This window comes from Gouania willdenowi, chromosome 14 (assembly GCF_900634775.1).
Source record: "Gouania willdenowi chromosome 14, fGouWil2.1, whole genome shotgun sequence".
NCBI lineage: Eukaryota > Metazoa > Chordata > Actinopteri > Blenniiformes > Gobiesocidae > Gouania > Gouania willdenowi.
The window spans coordinates 1,057,280-1,077,619 of NC_041057.1; the positions used below are offsets into that span (position 1 = coordinate 1,057,280).

A 20,340-nucleotide genomic window follows, 5' to 3' on the forward strand; every position below is an offset into this window, starting at 1 on the left:
ATGGCCTCAGATATAAACAGAGGAACTGATTTGATAATTAGCACCATGTAGGAGCACGTACACATTTTTAACAATTGGTTACAATAAATCTTGTAGTTTATCCAGGACACACACACGACTGTGTTTCACCACTTTCAGGTACAGTGGGGGTCCCTGGTCTCTGGAAGGTTGAGAACCACTGGGTTAGAGGTTTCCACTGATCAAAGCTGCCTGGTTTAAATGAACATAACAGATAAATGTAAACCAACACTCATGCGCACACGCCAACATTTGTCAGTTTTTAAAAAATAATTTAAATAAAATTTAAACCTGTGTCACAAGGGGGTGGGCACAATGCTTGTGCTGGGCGGGGCGGGGCGGGGCCCCCATGGCCCAGCCATAACGACTGACCTGGGCCAAAAATTGTTTTTCAAGAAGTTGGAAGGAATATAAAGCCCAACATAATACACAAAAAATCTCCCACACACAAATCAACAGCAACTTGCAAAAAGTACACAAAAATTTGTAAAATACACAAAAGACAGACCCAACAACCACTTGAACAAAATGACTACAAAAACTACGCATTACAGAATAGCTCTAAAGTCACACAAAATGACAGGAAAATACAGAAAGTGGCCCCAAAAACGCACGAATCGACAACATAAATGCAGAAAATTACACAGAATTACAACAAATTAATGGTTAGATCAATCATTATTTTAATGCTGACATAAACGTTTATAATGTGGCCCTCAGATCAGATACAATCACATTTTTGTGGCCCACGCTGTGATAGGTGACATCTTCCTGTAGTACCCTACATCTACCTGTTGGTGGTGCACTTTGCCCACAGACCAGAGGAGGCGCCCTACCGAAAACACATGAAGAAGACTTTCTCCTCGGACAGCACAAACACTGTCAACCCGCAGTGTTTGGCCGTTTTAATACCTTTATTTCCATCCTACACATCACTTCAACATCTATAAAGTTTCCTAAACATGCGGACCACTCGTAGAAAACCATAATCCCGTCATGTTCGCGTTTGTTTGGGATTTACAAAGGCCTTGAAGACGCCCCCTTGTAACGCACGGTAAGATACAGATTCGGCTTCGGCTAAGCTACGCTACTTAATGGGGTTTAACTGTTTTTCTGGTCATTCCTGTTAAAAAAATAAGTTTGCATTTCATCACATAACTTATTAGATGTCGTTTCACGTTTAACTATTTGTACATTCATGTATTGAATTGGGTTTGTTTGCGTTTGCTTCGAAGCCGTTGACCCAACAGGGCGCCTGTCGGAACTCTAATATCAAATGTGCACATTTGAACCTTTATGTCCCATTAAGTTGATATTTTTAATGTTTACTCGAACATATTTTTATTTCCAATGAATGCTGTGGTGTTGTGTTTACGTTCGGCGTGTTTATTTCCCTCCTAACTGTTATGTTACGGTAATGACATGTCATTTATTGTGAGGCCCACAGGGTGTCAGTGTAAACACAGCTCATAGCTTTGTTATCCCTCTTTCTTGTTCTAATGCATTCATATTTACCTGTATTTTTAGTTTGACCAGTCTTCAAAACATACAGTCTTTTCAGTATGCTAAATTTTACTTGTAAATTATGCTTTAATCATTTAATAGTCATACAGAGGCAATCCGAGGAAGCTTTTATGGCGCTAACAAGACAGAAATGTACGTGATTAAAATCTAAAAATGCATTTTATAAATATGATTGTGAGTCAGTAAAAGACTTATTGTAAGACTTAAATTCTAACCATTCATTTTTGTAATATTTTTAAAATATTGTTTCTGTCATTTCTGTTTTCAAAGTACTAAGTTGTTACTGTTTAATATTTAACAGATTTAAGTATTTAGAAATCTAAGAAAAAAACATCATTCTGGTTATATCAACTATTTTTCTTCCTTATTTAGCATTTGAGAGCTTTTTTTTTTTTTTTAAAAAAAAAAAAGGTTTACACTAAAAATCCTTTGTTTACATCATAACCATAGATTCTAGTTCAGTGGTTTTCAACCTTTTTTGTCATGACCCAATTTTCACAAATTTCCAAGATAATGTTTTTTCTTCTACAAGTAGTTTTTGATTATGTTTGTTATATTTGTGTCACAAGTATCCAGGATTAGTGCACAAAGGGACCAGATTTGCCAGCTTATATATTTTTATACTCATTTTTAAAACTGGATTTATTTTTGAGAAAATGAAAGTATAGAATACAGTTGTTTGAGATAATGTGTGGTATTTTAATATATATATATATATATATATAATTTTAATCAGTATTTTTTTCATGAGGCTGTAACAAAGAATTGATAAAAATTGACTATTAAAAGTGTTGGCAACAAATTGATAATTATCAATTTGTTGCGTCATCCGATTCATGTGTCACTGACTGTGACACAGAGATGGTTGATTCACCTGCAGTGATTTTTGTGTGTGTGCATTTGTGTATGCGCAAAACCATGAGTGTTCGTGTGCGCATGCAGTATTTGTGTGTGTGCGCGTGCACCACAAGTGTTTGTGTGTGCCAACATTTGTGTGGGTGCAAAACCATGTGTGTGTGTGTGTGTGTGTGTGTGTGTGTGTGTGTGTGTGTGTGTGCGTGTGCGTGTGCGTGTGCGTGTGCGTGTGCGTGTGCGTGTGCGTGTGCGTGTGCGTGTGCGTGTGCGTGTCCACCACGAGTGTTTGCGCGTACCATGAGTGTTATTGTGTGTGACTTGCTTGGTTGATTGTTTGTGTGTGAGACACTGCTGTTGTTATTCTGGGTGGTGTGATCCTCACCTGTGTCCCACTCCCCTCAGCCAATGATTCAGCTGGACAAACCAGTGCTGACTGGGACCATGCCGGTGGTCTGGCCCACCATCCTGGACCTGGGCAGAGACGAGTGCAAGAGAATTCTACGCAAACTAGGTCAGATGAGGATGCTAAATGAACGGTTAAAAATGGGGATGAAATAACTTCATATTCGTGTGTGTGTTTTTTCATCAGAACTTGAGGCCTACGCTGGAGTCATCAGCGCTCTGCGAGCCCAAGGAGATCTGACCAAGGACAAGAAGGACCTGCTGGGAGAGCTCACAAAGATCCTCGGGTACACGACACACTTAGTTTCATGTTATTTGTCTCAGCCTAAATAAAAATATAACACGACTGAAACAGAAACAAAAATGCTTCTATGCCCAACATAAATCATTAGATTGAAGTTACTTTTCTCAAATAATACACACAAAAGAAATGCAAGCATTCAACAAGTACATTTGAGTTGCTTTTTTCAAATAAGCATAAAAAAATAGAAATATACTTTTTATATATAATATTTAACAAAGAACACTTTATACTCTTAAAAACATATTCCGACTGCTTTACAAACTTTTTCAAATATATTGTGACATTTTGTCACTCATTTTTATTTCTTTATCAACATTATTCCACATTTTAAGCCCTAGAACAGACATTTTAGTTTTAGTTCTAACCTTTGTAAAATAAACATAAATTAATGTCTTAGGTTGTATTTACTGGTCTGTAGATAGACATATTTTTAAGAGCATTTATTTTAGCTTTGAACATACATCTGTGTTCTTTTGTAATAAACATATCTTTAAATTGAAAAGTTTTGATTTAACAAATAATGGATGTGTTTGGTTATAATATCCTGCTTTGTTTATCAATTGTACGGCCTTTATTTGCAATAAAACAATATCAATAGCCATAAGTGGTTCCCAGAGTTCTACCCACACAGGACAGCTGATTGGTGAACACGGGAATGTTGAACTCATGTCTTGTTTTTGTCCAATCAGGATCTCCACAGAGCGACATCGAGCAGAAGTTCGTAGAGCGGTTAACGATGAGCGTCTCTCCACCATCGCCTATCAGTGAGTAACTGTGTGAAATACTCACATATGTTCACCTGCTGCCAGAGATGTACCATGCCCGTTTACCCTTTGATCCCGCTCAGCCAGCGTTGCTACATGCTAAGCTAACCAACCATGTAGTGGTCTCTGTGTGGAGTTCCTTTCTCTCAGAGGAAGTATAACATTTATCTTCTGTAACACGTAAAACACAAAGATTCATCTTTAGTTTCTTGAAAGATTCACAACATGGAAGGAAATGAAACTGTGTGTGGTGTGTGTGTGTGTGTGCGTGTGCGTGTGTGAGTCTGTACTTGTGTGTGTCTGTCTGTCTGTTTGTGCGCGCGCGCGCGTCTGTGTGTCTATGCGTTTGTGTGCGTTCAGAAGGGTAAGTGCTGTGATGTCATTAAGGGGCGTGTTTTTATGTCTCCCAGCATGTCCGGTCCCAACAGCTCATCTGATTGGTCGATCGAGGGACGTCGACTCGTCCCCCTGATGCCGAGGCTCGTCCCTCAGACGGCTTTCACCGTCACCCCAACGCCGTGGCCAGCGCCACAGCCAATCAGAACGCTTCCCTGCTGCTGCCGGCGGAGACGGGGAACAAAGAAGGTATGGTACAGTCTGAGCGCGCTCTAGCAGACAGACAGTAGCTGATGTGATGTCATGGTGCTGTGTGCAGTGGTGGTGTGCTACTCCTACACCTCCACCACCTACCTGCAGTGGTTCCGCCCCCACCAGCGGCCTCATGGGTGCCACCGCCAAGTCTCCACGACCCTCCAGCCCCTCGTCTAACGTGTGGTGCTGCCCAGCGGGAGCACCGTCTACGTCAAGAGTGAGTCAAATACAGCCAGGGTTGGGCCCAATTACAATTGGAAATTACAATTACGACATAATTAAATTGTAATTGAAAAAAATCTGTTGCTGTTGTAATCGTATTTGAATTGTACTGTAATTTCCAGGCTATAAATCACACTGTTTTATTGGCTGCATTACAATAATTTAGCAATTTTCTAAGAAAAATCCACACAAATGCTGTAGCCTAACTTAGGCCACACCCTATGGCTGATGAGACATCTCGGCCAATCAGAACGGGCAGGTAGGCGGGTTGCTGTACTCAAGTTAGGTTGCAGGGAAGTGTTTGTGTTTCAACTGATAAGTTTCCTTTACTACATGAAGTCTCCTCCTCACTGCTCCACGTCTACATATCAGTACATTTACAGCTTTTTATGGTCATTTTTACTGTAACCACTGATAAACCACTTCATCTGCTCTTCTTACCGTGAACTACCACAGAGTGATCACAGAGAGTCAGACTCTGAGTCAGAATACGGACGTGATCGTTTCTGAACAAATCCAACGTGGTGATTTGATAACTTCATGCTGTTATGTTACTGTTACAAACTGGCAGAATTTTACTGTAGACGGAGCAGAGATCAGAACATCCTGTATACATGATGTTCTGACCTCTGATCCGTCTGTCCGTCCTCCTTACATCAGGCTCAGAGTCCAGATCACTGATCAATCCTGAACAAACCTAACGCTGTGATTTAACAATTTTATTGTGTTTATTTTTCTATTATAAACTGACTGATTTTTACTGCATCCACGCTGCGCTGCAGTGGGCTCTCTCTCTCTCCTCTCTCTCTCTCTCTCTCTCTCTCCTCTCTCTCTCTCTCTCTCTCTCCTCTCTCTCTCTCTCTCTCTCTCTCTCTCTCTCTCTCCTCCTCTCTCTTCTCTCTCTCTCTCTCTCTCTCTCATCGCTCACAACATTTCTCTGTCTCGTTTGCTATGGTGAGGCAGTGTGCATCATGACAAAATGAGTGATCAGAACGATTTAATGTTCACAATTTCATTGTTCCCCTGGTCTAATGTGACGGAGCACATTTTTGTGCTTAAAAAACCGAAAAATCCACAATTTAGCCACGTGATTGTTTAAGCCTCAGGGTTTCAAAGCGTGAGAAAAAAGTAGCTTATTCTAATTTTATCATAGAAATTATGCACTTCTTATGTTTATGTGTTGATTTTTATTTTTTTGTGGAAGATATAATATTCAATTGCTTAAATTATTATTAATTAGTCATGTTATTTTTTACATCACATTCTTATTTATCTTGCTTAAAAAACAAGAAATTATGGTAATTGAGTGTCAGACCATTAACTTTGTAATTGGCATGAAATTATATAAAAACTGTCAATTACAATTGAATTAAATGCAAACCCGGTGAACCATGTTTAGTTCTATGTCTGACACATACAGTATGTAGTTATTAATTATTAAATTTATGTTTCATATCAACTTTTCCCACTACCTGTCACTTCTCTTTAGGATCATTTTAAAAAATGTTAATCTATGGGTATAGTGACAGAAAAAATCACAAATATTAAAAACAATATTATCAGTAATTAGGAAGCCTAACAAGGTAACCAATAGATGAGAACTAATTAGATGATAAATGATATTTATTAGTGTGTTTACAGATGATTAAGACATGGGTCAAACTGAGCCGTTAGCATAGTGATGCTAACAGAAAGCTAACACAAAGGAAGGTTATTAAAAGCTTAGTAATTGGGATTAAAGGAATTTGAACTTAAATAATTGAGAACGTAATTGTAATTGACTTTCAGGGGAAAAATAATAATTGTAATTTTAATGTAATTAATTGGAAAAAATGCCAGTCACTGTATTCATAATTCATCATGGGTAATTGAAGATCTAATTGTTATATAAAAATTTAATTGACCTCAACCCTGAATACAACCACACTGTAACGCTCACGTACGATCCCTCGCCGCTGTAACGTCATAAGCTCCGCCCCCTTTCCTCCCCCGCAGGCGTCAGCTGCTCTGACGAAGACGAGAAGCCTCGTAAGCGGCGCCGCACCAACTCGCCCAGCTCGTCCCCGGTGATGCTGAAGGAAGTTTCCAAACTTCCGGCGCCGGTTTCCAAGAGCCTGGCTCTGCCCGTGGGCTCCTCCCCCAATGAGCAACATCATGCAGAGCATCGCCAACTCACTGCCCCCACACCTCTCCCCCGTCAAGATCACCTTCACCAAGCCCACCATCCAGACCTCCAGCTCCACCACGCAGAAGGTGGGTGGGCCATAAATAACGACAATAATAACAATAAACAATCAATTCATTAGATAATGATAAAGTTAGTGTTTATTTCCTACCTTAGATTATATAATAATATAATAATAAAACAATTAATTAATTAATGATGAAGTTAGTGTTTATCTCCTACCTTAATTATAATAACAATAATAATGATAAAAATAAAATAATAATAATAATAATCCATTAATTAAAGAATGATAAAGTTAGTGTCTATTTTCAACCTTATAATAATAATAATAATGGTAATAATAACAATAATAAATCAATTAATTAATCAATGATAAAGTTAGTGTTTAGATTCTACCTTAAATAATAATAATAATAATGGTAATAATAACAATAATAAATCAATTAATTAATCAATGATAAAGTTAGTGTTTAGATTCTACCTTAAATAATAATAATAACAACACTACAAATAATAACAACACTTTGCCAATGATTTAGATAATGATTTATCTTCTACCATAAATAAAGATAAACCAAAATAAAATAATAATAATAATAAATAAAGTGAGGGCTTTACCTTCAATGAACATGAAATTATGATCGTAAACAAAAATAAATTCATTATTATTCATCAATTAATTAACAGAAGTGAGGGCTTGCCTTATACATTATATAAGAATAATATTAAAACAAAAATAGAAAAAATAATAATAAAAATTCACAATGAAGAAAGTGAGCACCTGTTTTCTAAACAAGATAAATAAGAATGTGATAAAATAAATGACTAATTAATAATAATTTAAGTAATTAAATATTAATATCTTCCACAAAAAGTATAAATAAACACAACGTAAACACAAAGTAAGTGCTTATTTTCTATGATAAATAATAATAACTAATAAAAGAAATAGTATTAATAAATGAAGTAAATAATAATAAAGAAGGTGAAAGCTTCCTCTCCATTAATAATAAGATGTTTTATTGTGCAGGTGATCATCGTGACCACGTCTCCGAGCTCCGGCTTCATTCCCAACATTCTCTCCAAGTCGCACAGCAACGCAGCGGTGGCGGCGGCAGCAGCGGCTAAGCTAAGCGCCGCCGCCGTGCTGAACACGCACAAGCAGACGGTGGTGTTTCCCTCAAGCTCCGCCTCCGTTGCTGTGACCTCCGTGGTCGCCTCCTCGCCCTCCGTGGTCATGTCCACCATGGCCCCCAGTGAGTCTCTCTCTCGGCCAATCAGCAGAGGCCAAGGGCCACGCCCACTGAAACTGACCTGCGTACATAGCTAAAAATAAACATGTTTAATGTGTAAATATTAGGGAAATAGTTTTTAATAATGATAATGATAATAATTTTATTTATTTTTTATATTAAGTTTTATAAATACTAAATAAAAAGTAACATTTTTTTCATAAAAAAATTAAAAATATTGAAATTAGAAATGTGTGTTTATATTAATACCTGTGTGTTCTGTTAAACATCAAACCAATTAGGTATTATTAACCGATAGTGTATAAACATTTATTTTTTAATATTATTAATATTATTTATATATTTGATGAAATTCCCATAATATAAATAACGACATGATAAACAGGAAGTTCTTCTAATTAATGAAACAAGTATTAGTGTTTTGATTGATACATAAACATATATAGTAAATATTATTGTTATTATTATTAATACACTTATAACACATTATTATAAAATATTATTGTATATTAAATATCTAAGTAACTAACTTGTTATAATCAATAATGAATATATTAACTATTCCTGATTCAATATTTTCAATATAGATAAAACGTATACTTCATAATGGAAAAATAAGTAATATATATATAATTTAATTTTAGTTTTTGTGTGTAAAAGGTTTTGTAAAGTATTTCTTTCCTTCATTGCTTCTTGTTTATTTTTATATTAAACGTTCAAACTAAATGTGTCTCGGCTAATGAGAATGAGCGTCTTATTTTGGCGGAGTGTAAAGATAATGAGACGTGATATCCTTCCTGCCGTAGGCGGAGCTTCAGCTGCAGTGAAGATGGCGTCTGCCAGACTCCCCTCCCCTAAAACCCTGATGGGTTCTCCCACTCAGATCCTGGCTCAGTTCCCCAAACAGCAGTCGCCCAAAGCGATGCAGCACGCCGCAGCTTTAGGAGCGAGCGTTAGCGGCTCCGCCCCGGGAACCAACCCACCATTCAGATCAAACAGGAGTCCGGTAGGTTTACCTAGAGCTGCAGCATAGATCTGAGGTGTATTCCATAAAGGAGGGTTAACAAACTCTGAGTTTATCCATAAACTCTGGGTCAACATACCCCGCGATGAGAAACTCTGGGTATCAGATTCCATTACAGCTGGTATGAAGTGGGTTAATCAACCCTGAGTATGTAAACCTTGGGTTACTTACGTGCACGCGCGCGCGATAAAAAGCCATCATCAATGGATCGAAGATGAGTCGAGCTGCCATGGCAACCAACCGGAAAATAGTGATTTATTCACCGTAATAGGTGAAATAAGCCGGTGTTTGAGGAATATGAGCCTGTTCTAAAGGTGTGTTCAGTCTTCAGTCATCATTTATATTGATTTTTAATGTAATATTGTCGCCAGAGTCATTCAACGTCCTAAAAAAACACTGAAGCGGGACGCGAACCCTCGACCCACCGCTTCCACGTGCAGCATCAAAACTCACTGCGCCATCATATCTTCAAAGAGCCGCAATTTACAGATTTAACTTTATAACAATATAAAACAACAATCGAGCCTTAAAAGTGGATTAAGTAGTAAGTAAGTAAATAGTTTATTTATAAAGCGCTTTTTGCAGATAAAATCACAAAGTGCTGTACAGAGTTGTGGTAAAAGTACAAGTGCAACACAATAGAATAATAAAACAAGAGTGCATAAATTTAACAGCAACATTAAAGGATAAATAAAAATTAAAATCCAGTAACTAAAAGCTTTACTGTAAAGTAAAGTCTTCAGCAGTTTTTTAAAAGTGACCACACAGTTGAGCTCCCTGAGAGACTGGTGCAGGTTATTTCAGAGTCTGGGAGCTACAGTCTGGAACACCAGGTCTCCTCTGGTTTTAAATTTAGTTTTTGGGGTCTTTAGGAGACCCTGACCTGAAGACTGAAGGCATCGCCCTGATGAGTAGGGGTACAACAAGTCTGAGATATATTTAGGGGCCTGAGCATGTAATGCTCGGAACGTGAGAACTAATATTTTATATTCTATGCGAAACTTCACTGGAAGCCAGTGCAGAGTAGCAAGAATGGTGGTGATGTGGGATGTTCTAGAAGCACCAGTTAAAAGTCTGACAGCAGCGTTCTGAACGATCTGGAGTCTGTTTAGGGTCGACTTATTAAAACATGTAAAAACAGAATTACAGTAGTCAATACGAGATGATATAAATGCATGTATGTTTTTAGTCAAGTCCCTCCAAAGACATGGACTGATCAAAAACAACCCCAAGGTTTCTGAGGCTGGTTTTAACAGATGAGCCCAGATCACCAAGAGAGTTTTTAATTAGAGGATGTTTTTATAGGGATTCATTTATATTATCATCTCCTCCTTTATATTATCCACAGGTTTGTATTCAGGGAACTTTACTACAGACGTCAGTAGATGTTTTAATGCAGATCAACCTCAACCTACATCCACAATGTTATAAAGAAAACTACCGTTTGCACACACACAAAAAAAAAGAAAAGTAAAGCAACACAACATTAGTGATGATGTGAACACGTCTGTGGTGTGTGATGTTACTAATGTGTTTCAGAAAAGAGTTAAGGTTCATCAAAGTGTTAAGAAATGGTGTTCATGTGGGTGGAGCCAGGTAGAAACCCAGGGTTTCTTTGCTAAAACCTGCCAGCGACCAGGTTTAGTTCACGGACAATGTTGCCATGGTAACATACTCAGAGAAGAACATACCTCACGTTTAGGAATGAGATACTCAGAGTTTCACTCATTTAAGCCTGAACATACTCAGAGTTTGAACATAACCTGTTTTATGGAATAAACCTCTGCTCCTCTGTTCTGTTATAGACGTATGAAGAATAGATCTGTTCCTGTACTCTGTTATGCCATTTTTGTGTTGTCATTTTGTGTACCTTTGGAGTTGTGTAATTTTTGTTGTAATTTGTGTGTGGGTTTTTTTTTTATTTTGTCTGTTTTTATAGTAGTTGTTATTTTGTTTATTTTTGTGTGATTTTGTTGTAGTCAATTCTTTTGTTGTCCTGCATGTTTTGTTGTAGTTGTGTGTATTTTTGCTGTTTTGTGTACTTTTTAGGGTTGTGTTGTGTACTTTCGTTGTAGTTTGTGTGTGATTTTTTTAAAAACATTTTAGCAGTGTTGTTTTTAATGTAATCAAGTGTTTTTGTTGTGGTTGTTTGTGTTTTGTTGTTTTGGGTGCTTTTTGGAGTGTGTAGTTTTGTTGTCGTTTGCGTCTTTTTGTATCTTTGTCTGTTTTCATGGAGTTGTGTGTGTTGTTGTTTTGTGTTTTTCTGAAAAGTTTTGTGTGTTTTGTAGTTTGTGTAGGATTTTGTTGTTCTGCATTTTTTTGTTATTGTTTTGTGTTTTTCTTGTACGGTAGTTGTGTGTGGGCGTTTTTGTTGGTGTTTTGTGTGCTGTTTGGAGTAGTTTTGTTTTAGTTGTAGTTTGTGCATTATTTTATAGTTTTGAGTTTGCTGTACTTGTGTTTTTGTGTATCATCTTTCACTTGTCGTCTGATAACTGTGTTTTGTTGTTTGTGTTTGTGTTACAGGAGTGAAGATCATCACCCAGCAGGTTCAGCCCAGTAAGATCCTCCCCAAGCCTTCGTCGGTGTCTCTCTCCAGCAGCAGCTCGTCGCCCATCATGGTCGTCAGTAGCAACGGAGCCATCATGACCACCAAGCTGCTCACTCAGCCCACGGGTGGGTTCAACACCCCTAATTAATGAATTATTTAACTGATCGTGCTCTAAGCTCTTACATCAGCAGTGATTATATATATACTTTCACTTTCATTTATTTTGTTTATTAGTTTGTACATTTTTCAGTTACAAAGACTTCCTCAGTCATACTTTCTCACTATAACTTTTATTCTCATACTCATATTATTATTATTATTATTAATATTAATACTTTTTCCTTTTGTTTATACAACTTTTCAAATTTTGTATTTGTGTTTTGTGTTTTTTGTGGTTATGCTTCTTTTTGTTGGTGTTTTTGCATTATTTTGTTGTAGTTGTGTTTTTATTTTATTAAATAATGTGTTTTCATATTGTGACCAATTATTCATGCCTTTGATCTAATAAATGTGACTCTTTATTTCAATCATTATTTGTATATAAACAGGCTCTGATGCTGAACACTAATATAAATAATAATAAACACCTCGTCTGTGGTTCAGCCACCCAGGCCACCTACACTCGACCTACCGTTGGCCCCAATATCGGAGCCAGAATATCGGCCTCCAGTGGAGGGGCCACCTACGTGAAGACCACCAGTGGCAGCATCATCACCGTGGTGCCCAAGTCCCTGGCCACGCTGGGGGGGAAGATCATCAGCAGCAACATCGTGTCTGGTGAGTCACTGATGGCATCGTGCTCCGTGTCCAGCTGCTTCATCCTGGACCTTTTAGTCACACTCCTCCTCTCCTCCTGGTGCAGGGACCACCACAAAGATCACCACCATCCCCATCACCTCCAAGCCTAACGTCATCGTGGTGCAGAAAACCACCGGCAAGGGGGCGACCATCCAAGGGCTGCCCGGGAAGAATGTTGTCACCACTCTTCTAAACGCCGGGGTCAGTTAGAGCTCTTATAGTAGCACCAGCTAATCCCAACTTCTCTGGTAAAAGACAAAATAACCACATGATGGGTTAGCTTAGCAAGTAGCGAACATTTTACATGTTTGGGTTAGGTTAGCACATAGCAACCAGTTTTATGTTTGGGTTAGCTTAGCAGTTAGCAACCATTCTCACAGCTTAATATGTAGCCACCAGTTCTACATGTTTGGGTTAGCTTAGCATGCAGCAACCATTCCCTTATGCTTGCGTTATCTTAGTATGTAGCCACCACTTCTACATGATGGGTTAGCTTCGCACATAGCAACCAGTCCATAAGTTTGGTTACCTTAGCACGTAGCGACCAGTCCCACATGTTATGGTTAGCTTAGCACGTTGCGACCAGTTCCACATGTTTGGGTTAGCTTAGCACATTGCGACCAGTTCCACATGTTTGGGTTAGCTTAGCACGTTGCGACCAGTTCCACATGTTTGTGTTAGCTTAGCACATAGCAGCATAACAAGGCTATTTTGATGGCATCTTTTCAGGTGACCAATGTTTTCCTTCTTCTGGGATTTGTTACGTGCTGTTAGCGTGTCATGTTGTCTTTTTTTGGACTGATTGAAAAAGGCTAAATCCGGTGTTGTTGGTTGATTTTTATCGTGCATCTCTAATACGTATATTTTAACATTCCAAACTCCTATGTTGTTTTGCTGCTGTGTGTCTCAGGGTGATAAAGGCCTGCAGGCGGTACAGGGAACCAAACCGGCCATCATCACCACCACCCGACCAATCACCAAGATGATCGTCACACAGCCTAAAGGCATGAGCTCAGGAGCTCAGTCCACCGCTACCAAGATCATCCCCACCAAGATCGTCTACGGCCAGCAGGGCAAGACTCAGGTCAGATCTGATTCTGACTCAATCACTACCTCCATCAGACTCTATCTACCGTCTCTGTGCTCCGCTTCCCCTCAGGTCCTCATCAAGCCCAAGCCGGTGTTCCAGACCACAGCGGTGGTCAGCGAGCAGACCAGACAGTTGGTCACAGAGACGCTGCAGCAGGTGAGCAGAGCAGCAGAGCTCAGTCATAGTCAGAGCGTCGGCCATGACAGCTCCAACAAAGAGGAATCGACCAGTACAGCAGAGAGCAGCGGCTCAGCTGGAGACGCTCCTGGAAGCTCTCAAGGTACCAACACAAAGATCAAAGTGGGCCTGGGCTAATAACAGATTTTGCTGGATGATATATTGTCCCACACATTATTGCCGATAAACGATATAATCGATTTTTTTAGACCAAATTAACCACTAATGTAATAACATATCATAAAAATGCAAGTACACACCTTTCAAATGCAATCAACTTATATTTCTCATGAGTATTTAATATCGTTGCTAACACTAGCCTCTGCAGTCGACAGCCGTGCTGCCAAATACGCATGAATATGGAAATATACCGAGGCCGGCAAACTTACAGAGTTTATGTTATTTACCGTCCGGTTAATTGATTTATCGATTATCGGCCCAGGCCGAGGAACAGAAAGCTTTGAGAGGAGCGAGGGCAAGCAGGCGATCACTGCTAATTTAGAACTTCTAATTTACTTTTACATATTGAACTTTAAAATTGGGCTGGGTGATTTTGTATAAAAAGAAAATCTCTGATTTTTTAAAGAAAGATTCGAGTTTCGATTCAATTTTAGATTTTTTTCACTTAAAAATCAGTGCAGACATCAGATATATTATCAAAAGTGCGACTTTATTGCTGTGATTGTCCTCAAGAGTTAAAATGTATAGAACAATCCCAAAATATAAAGTAAATGATTCTCTGTCATTTAACAATTTCAAGCTTTAACTCAGGTTTAAGCAAAAGTACAACAACAACTTCACAGTAGCTTCAATTATCTGATGAAGAAATCATATAACTACATATTTTAAACATTACCATTAATACAATAATAAACTCTTCCCTTTGCATCTCAGCATAGTGTGAATAAAACATTAAACATGCCTGTGGCATATATAGCTACTCAAAGGGTAAACACATGTAAACAAAGAGGGGGCGGGCTCACATCGCTATGGTAACCCACAAGGTCGGAATGCAAAAAAGTCCAAAAAAACTGTTGGAAAAATTTAAAAAATTACAAAATAGAAATTGTTTTTATCAATTAAATCGATTTTATTGCCCGGCTCTAGTAAAAAACTATATGAGGAATCTTTTTATAAAACTTTCTTACCAAACAAATCAATCTGTTTTTATCTATAAATAACAGTTTATACTTTTTTATTTCTTTTTGTTTATTTTTTTCCAAAAGGTAAATTATTTCTATGTAAAGCAAAGTGTGTCTTTGTTAGTTTAGTACAGTGAACTGAAACTGAAACTCATTAGCCTTTATTATCAATAAACAGTCATTCTTATGTCTTACGTGTCTTGAATAGGAATCAAAATAAACACAAAGAATTTTTTTTTAATTTTATTTTATTTATTTATTTATTTTTTGTCTGCACATGCTGTCAAAGGTCAACACTACAAGAAGTGCAATCTTTTTTAGACAGCAATGCATTTTTTTTTTTTTTGTTATTGCAATTAAATAAATTGCATTATTTTATTACATAATTGTGACCAGAAAAATCTTTTTATGATTTTTTGTTATTCTTTTTTATAAAAAAAAGTACATTTAACAATATGCAGTAATTCTTTTCAAAGTGTCTTGAATACAAATCAAACAAAAGACAACAAAAAATCTTTTGTCATTTTTCATATTTTGCACACTGAGAAAAGTAAGTTTAAAAAAAAACCAAATCATTAAATATGAATAGAACTATAATTAAACTTTGTTCTGGTAAACATTGTTTTGTTTTATATAATGACATTATTTACATTGTATAGTTTTACATTATATTTATATATTATTATTATTATTATTAAGAGTGTCAGATTTGATCCAAAGGCTGTTATGAAGGTATTTGATGTTCAACAATGAAGTTAATCTAGTTTATTATCATTAATGATGAGAAATGTGTGGCAGTTTTGTGCCTTTTTTAAAAAAATATTTTATTTGTTTATCACAATGGCATCTTTGCAGACAATAATTAATTAATTGACAAGTCTGTGTTTTAGACCAATCAGGTGAAATTGAATAATTTCCCACGGCACAGTGGTTGAAAAAGCCTATCTTAGCATGTAGCTACGCTTGGAGAAGGGTAGAGGTGTAAAGGGGCGGGGCTACATTACCATGTAATGTAGGGACAACAGATGGAAATTAGCCTTTCGCTATAATCTGGCATATTTACGTTTTTTTTGAATGTTTATTATAATGTACTGTCCCTACTTAAATAAAGAAATACGAAAAAAAGTGACCTCAGGTTCTGTTTCTCTCCTCAGAGCCGCAGCCTGTAGTCCACCTGGTGGCCTCCAGGGAGCAGGACTGGACCGAGCAGGAGGTGTCGGTTCAGTCCAGTCCCACCATCATCTACCAGGAGGTGTCAGTGGGAGAGTCCCAGTCAGCCACGTCCACCATCAAAGCCCTGCTGGAGCTGCAGCAGACTAGTGAGGCACATTTAATCTGTGTTAGCTCCACCCAGCAAACTACAGGAGCCCTGGAGTGCCATTAATAGATTTATTATTAACACTTTAATAATAGTATGATGATAACACACAGCAATACAGTACATCAGAGGCAGGAAGGAGAGGAATGACCACAGACCCTTCACCCAAATCTTTAACAGCTCGACTACAGACAGTTTAAAAAGCACAAATTACAGACAAAAAACAGAGATTACAGAAATAAAAAGCAAAGTTTACTGTGGAAAAAAGCAAATCTTGGTGAAAAAGATTACAGTAGAAAATGATATATTTCATATTCTCCAGAGATAAACAACAGACATTACAGAGATGAAAAACAGAGATTGCAGTGGGAGAAACAATAATACAGAGATTAAAACTGATTACAGAGATACAAAACAGAAAAAAGATTACAGTGATAAAATCTGACATTATAGAGATAAAAGAAGATATTTCAGAGATAAAAAGAAGAAAAGGAGATAAAGAACAGATCAGAGATAAAAACAATAAAAAAAATCCTAGATTACAGAGATAAAAAGCATAGATTACAGAGATAAATAAATTACAAAGATAAAAAGCATAGATTACAGAGATAAATAAATAAATAAATTACAAAGATAAAAATCATAGATTACAGAGATAAATAAATAAATAAATTACAAAGATAAAAAGCATAGATTACAGAAATAAAAAAGAATTGATTACAGAGATAAAAAGAATAGATTACAGAGATAAAAATCATAGATTACAGAGATAAAAATCATAGATTACAGAGATAAAAAGAATAAATTACAGAGATAAAAGAATAGATTAGAGATAAAAATCATAGATTACAGAGATGAAAACAGATTACAGAGAAGAGATTAAAGAGGTAAAAAGCAGAGATTGTATTGAACATGTACTGACTAAAGTGATTTTCTGCTCTCAGTGAAGGAGAAGGCGGAGTCTAAACCGCGACAACAGACCATCGACCTCAGTCAGATGATCGTTCCCATTCAGCTGCCCTCAGAGAAGAAACCAGAGACACCGCGACCTTTGACCTCTGAGGCCAGCGCAGGTACTACATCCTCACTTCCTGTCACAGCCGTGTGGTTTCCTGGGAATGTTTTAATAAACATGGAGCTCCTTCAGAGTAGAAAACTGCAAATGTGTGGGAAAAGATCTGAGATATTTATAGATACTGTATAAGAACAGAGAAGAAGGTTTGTGTGTTAATTTATTAATGTTTTAATGTGTTTGTGTGTTAATTTATTAATGTTTTAATGTGTTTGTGTGTTAATTTATTAATGTGTTTGTGTGTTAATTTATTAATGTTTTAATGTGTTTGTTAATTTATTAATGTGTTTGTGTGTTAATTTATTAATGTTTTAATGTGTTTGTTAATTTATTAATGTGTTTGTGTGTTAGTTTATTAATGTTTTAATGTGTTTGTTAATTTATTAATGTGTTTGTGTGTTAGATTATTAATGTTTTAATGTGTTTGTGTGTTAGATTATTAATGTTTTAATGTGTTTGTGTGTTAATTTATTAATGTGTTTGTGTGTTAGATTATTAATGTTATAATGTGTTTGTGTGTTAGATTATTAATGTTTTAATGTGTTTGTGTGTTAGATTATTAATGTTATAATGTGTTTGTTAATTTATTAATGTGTTTGTGTGTTAATTTATTAATGTTTTAATGTGTTTGTTTGTTAATTTATTAATGTGTTTGTGTGTTAATTTATTAATGTGTTTGTGTGTTAGATTATTAATGTTTTAATGTGTTTGTTTGTTAATTTATTAATGTGTTTGTGTGTTAATTTATTAACATTTTAATGTGTTTGTTAATTTATTAATGTGTTTGTGTGTTAATTTATTAATGTTTTAATGTGTTTGTTTGTTAATTTATTAATGTGTTTGTTAATTTATTAATGTGTTTGTGTGTTAATTTATTAACGTTTTAATGTGTTTGTTAATTTATTAATGTGTTTGTGTGTTAATGTATTAATGTGTTTGTTAATTTATTAATGTGTTTGTGTGTTAATTTATTAATGTGTTTGTGTGTTAGATTATTAATGTTTTAATGTGTTTGTTTGTTAATTTATTAATGTGTTTGTGTGTTAATTTATTAATGTGTTTGTGTGTTAATTTATTAATGTGTTTGTGTGTTAGATTATTAATGTTTTAATGTGTTTGTTTGTTAATTTATTAATGTATTAATGTGTTTGTTAATTTATTAATGTGTTTGTGTGTTAATTTATTAATGTTTTAATGTGTTTGTTTGTTAATTTATTAATGTGTTTGTGTGTTAATTTATTAATGTTTTAATGTGTTTGTTAATTTATTAATGTGTTTGTGTGTTAATGTATTAATGTGTTTGTTAATTTATTAATGTGTTTGTGTGTTAATTTATTAACGTTTTAATGTGTTTGTTAATTTATTAATGTGTTTGTGTGTTAATGTATTAATGTGTTTGTTAATTTATTAATGTGTTTGTGTGTTAATTTATTAATGTTTTAATGTGTTTGTTTGTTAATTTATTAATGTGTTTGTGTGTTAGATTATTAATGTGTTTGTGTGTTAATTTATTAATGTGTTTGTGTGTTAATTTATGAACGTTTTAATGTGTTTGTTAATTTATTAACGTTTTAATGTGTTTTGTTAATTTATTAATGTGTTTGTGTGTTAATTTATTAATGTGTTTGTGTGTTAGATTATTAATGTTTTAATGTGTTTGTGTGTTAATTTATTAATGTGTTTGTGTGTTAATTTATTAATGTGTTTGTGTGTTAATTTATGAACGTTTTAATGTGTTTGTTAATTTATTAACGTTTTAATGTGTTTGTTAATTTATTAATGTGTTTGTGTGTTAATTTATTAATGTGTTTGTGTGTTAGATTATTAATGTTTTAATCTGTTTGTGTGTTAGATTATTAATGTTTTAATGTGTTTGTTAATTTATTAATGTGTTTGTGTGTTAATTTATTAATGTTTTATTGTGTTTGTTAATTTATTAATGTGTTTGTGTGTTAGATTATTAATGTGTTTGTGTGTTAATTTATTAATGTGTTTGTGTGTTAATTTATTAATGTGTTTGTGTGTTAGATTATTAATGTTTTAATGTGTTTGTGTGTTAATTTATTAATGTGTTTGTGTGTTAATTTATTAATGTTTTAATGTGTTTGTGTGTTAGATTATTAATGTTTTAATGTGTTTGTTAATTTATTAATGTGTTTGTGTGTTAATTTATTAATGTTTTAATGTGTTTGTTAATTTATTAATGTTTTAATGTGTTGTTAATTTATTAATGTGTTTGTGTGTTAGATTATTAATGTTTTAATGTGTTTGTTAATTTATTAATGTGTTTGTGTGTTAATTTATTAATGTGTTTGTGTGTTAATTTATTAATGTTTTAATGTTTGTTAATTTATTAATGTTTTAATGTTTGTTAATTTATTAAGTTGTGTTTGTTAGATTATTAATGTTTATAATGTGGTTGTGTGTTAGATTATTAATGTTATAATGTGTTTGTGTGTTAATTTATTAATGTGTTTGTGTGTTAATTTATTATGTTTAATGTGTTGTTAATTTATAATGTGTTGTGTGTTAGATTTAATTTGTTTGTGTGTTAATTTATTAATGTGTTGTGTGTTAATTATTAATGTGTTTGGTGTTAGATTATTAATGTTTTAAGTGTTTGTTAATTTTTAATGTGTTTGTGTGTGTTTAATTATTAATGTGTTTGTGTGTTAATTTATTAATGTTTTAATGTGTTTGTTAATTATATAATGTGTTTGTGTGTGAATTTATTAATGTTTTAATGTGTTTGTGTGTTGATTATTAATGTTTTAATTGTGTTTGTTGTTAATTTATTACGTGTTTGTTTTGTGTAATTTCTTAATGTTTTAATTTGTTTGTTATTTATTAATGTTTTTAATGTTTGGTTTTAATTTATTAATGTGTTTGTTGTTAGATTATTAATGTTATAAGTGTGTTGTTGTGTTAGATTATTAAATAAGGTGGTTTGGGTGGATATTAATGTGTTTATGTGTTAGAGGTTAATTTTAATGTGTTTGTTAATTGTATTAATGTGTTGTGTGTTAATTTATTAATGTTTTAATGTGTTG

The 20,340-nt window shown here is 34.8% G+C and overlaps 1 protein-coding gene across 1 annotated transcript; it reads left to right on the forward strand.

Moving 5' to 3' along the window:
• Positions 1–584: 584 nt before the first annotated feature.
• emsy (EMSY transcriptional repressor, BRCA2 interacting) lies at positions 585–17,424 on the forward strand. The gene is given in 21 exon segments (XM_028467419.1): positions 585–1,072; positions 2,800–2,908; positions 2,987–3,086; positions 3,793–3,867; positions 4,278–4,372; positions 4,375–4,452; positions 4,523–4,559; positions 4,561–4,634; positions 4,637–4,675; positions 6,676–6,820; positions 6,822–6,933; positions 7,899–8,124; positions 8,928–9,077; positions 9,080–9,127; positions 11,669–11,818; positions 12,297–12,470; positions 12,556–12,692; positions 13,402–13,575; positions 13,651–13,861; positions 16,055–16,219; positions 17,163–17,424. Coding segments are annotated over 20 exon segments (2,556 nt in total). The 5' UTR covers positions 585–1,072; positions 2,800–2,802; the 3' UTR covers positions 17,423–17,424.
• The last annotated feature ends 2,916 nt before the right edge of the window (positions 17,425–20,340 follow it).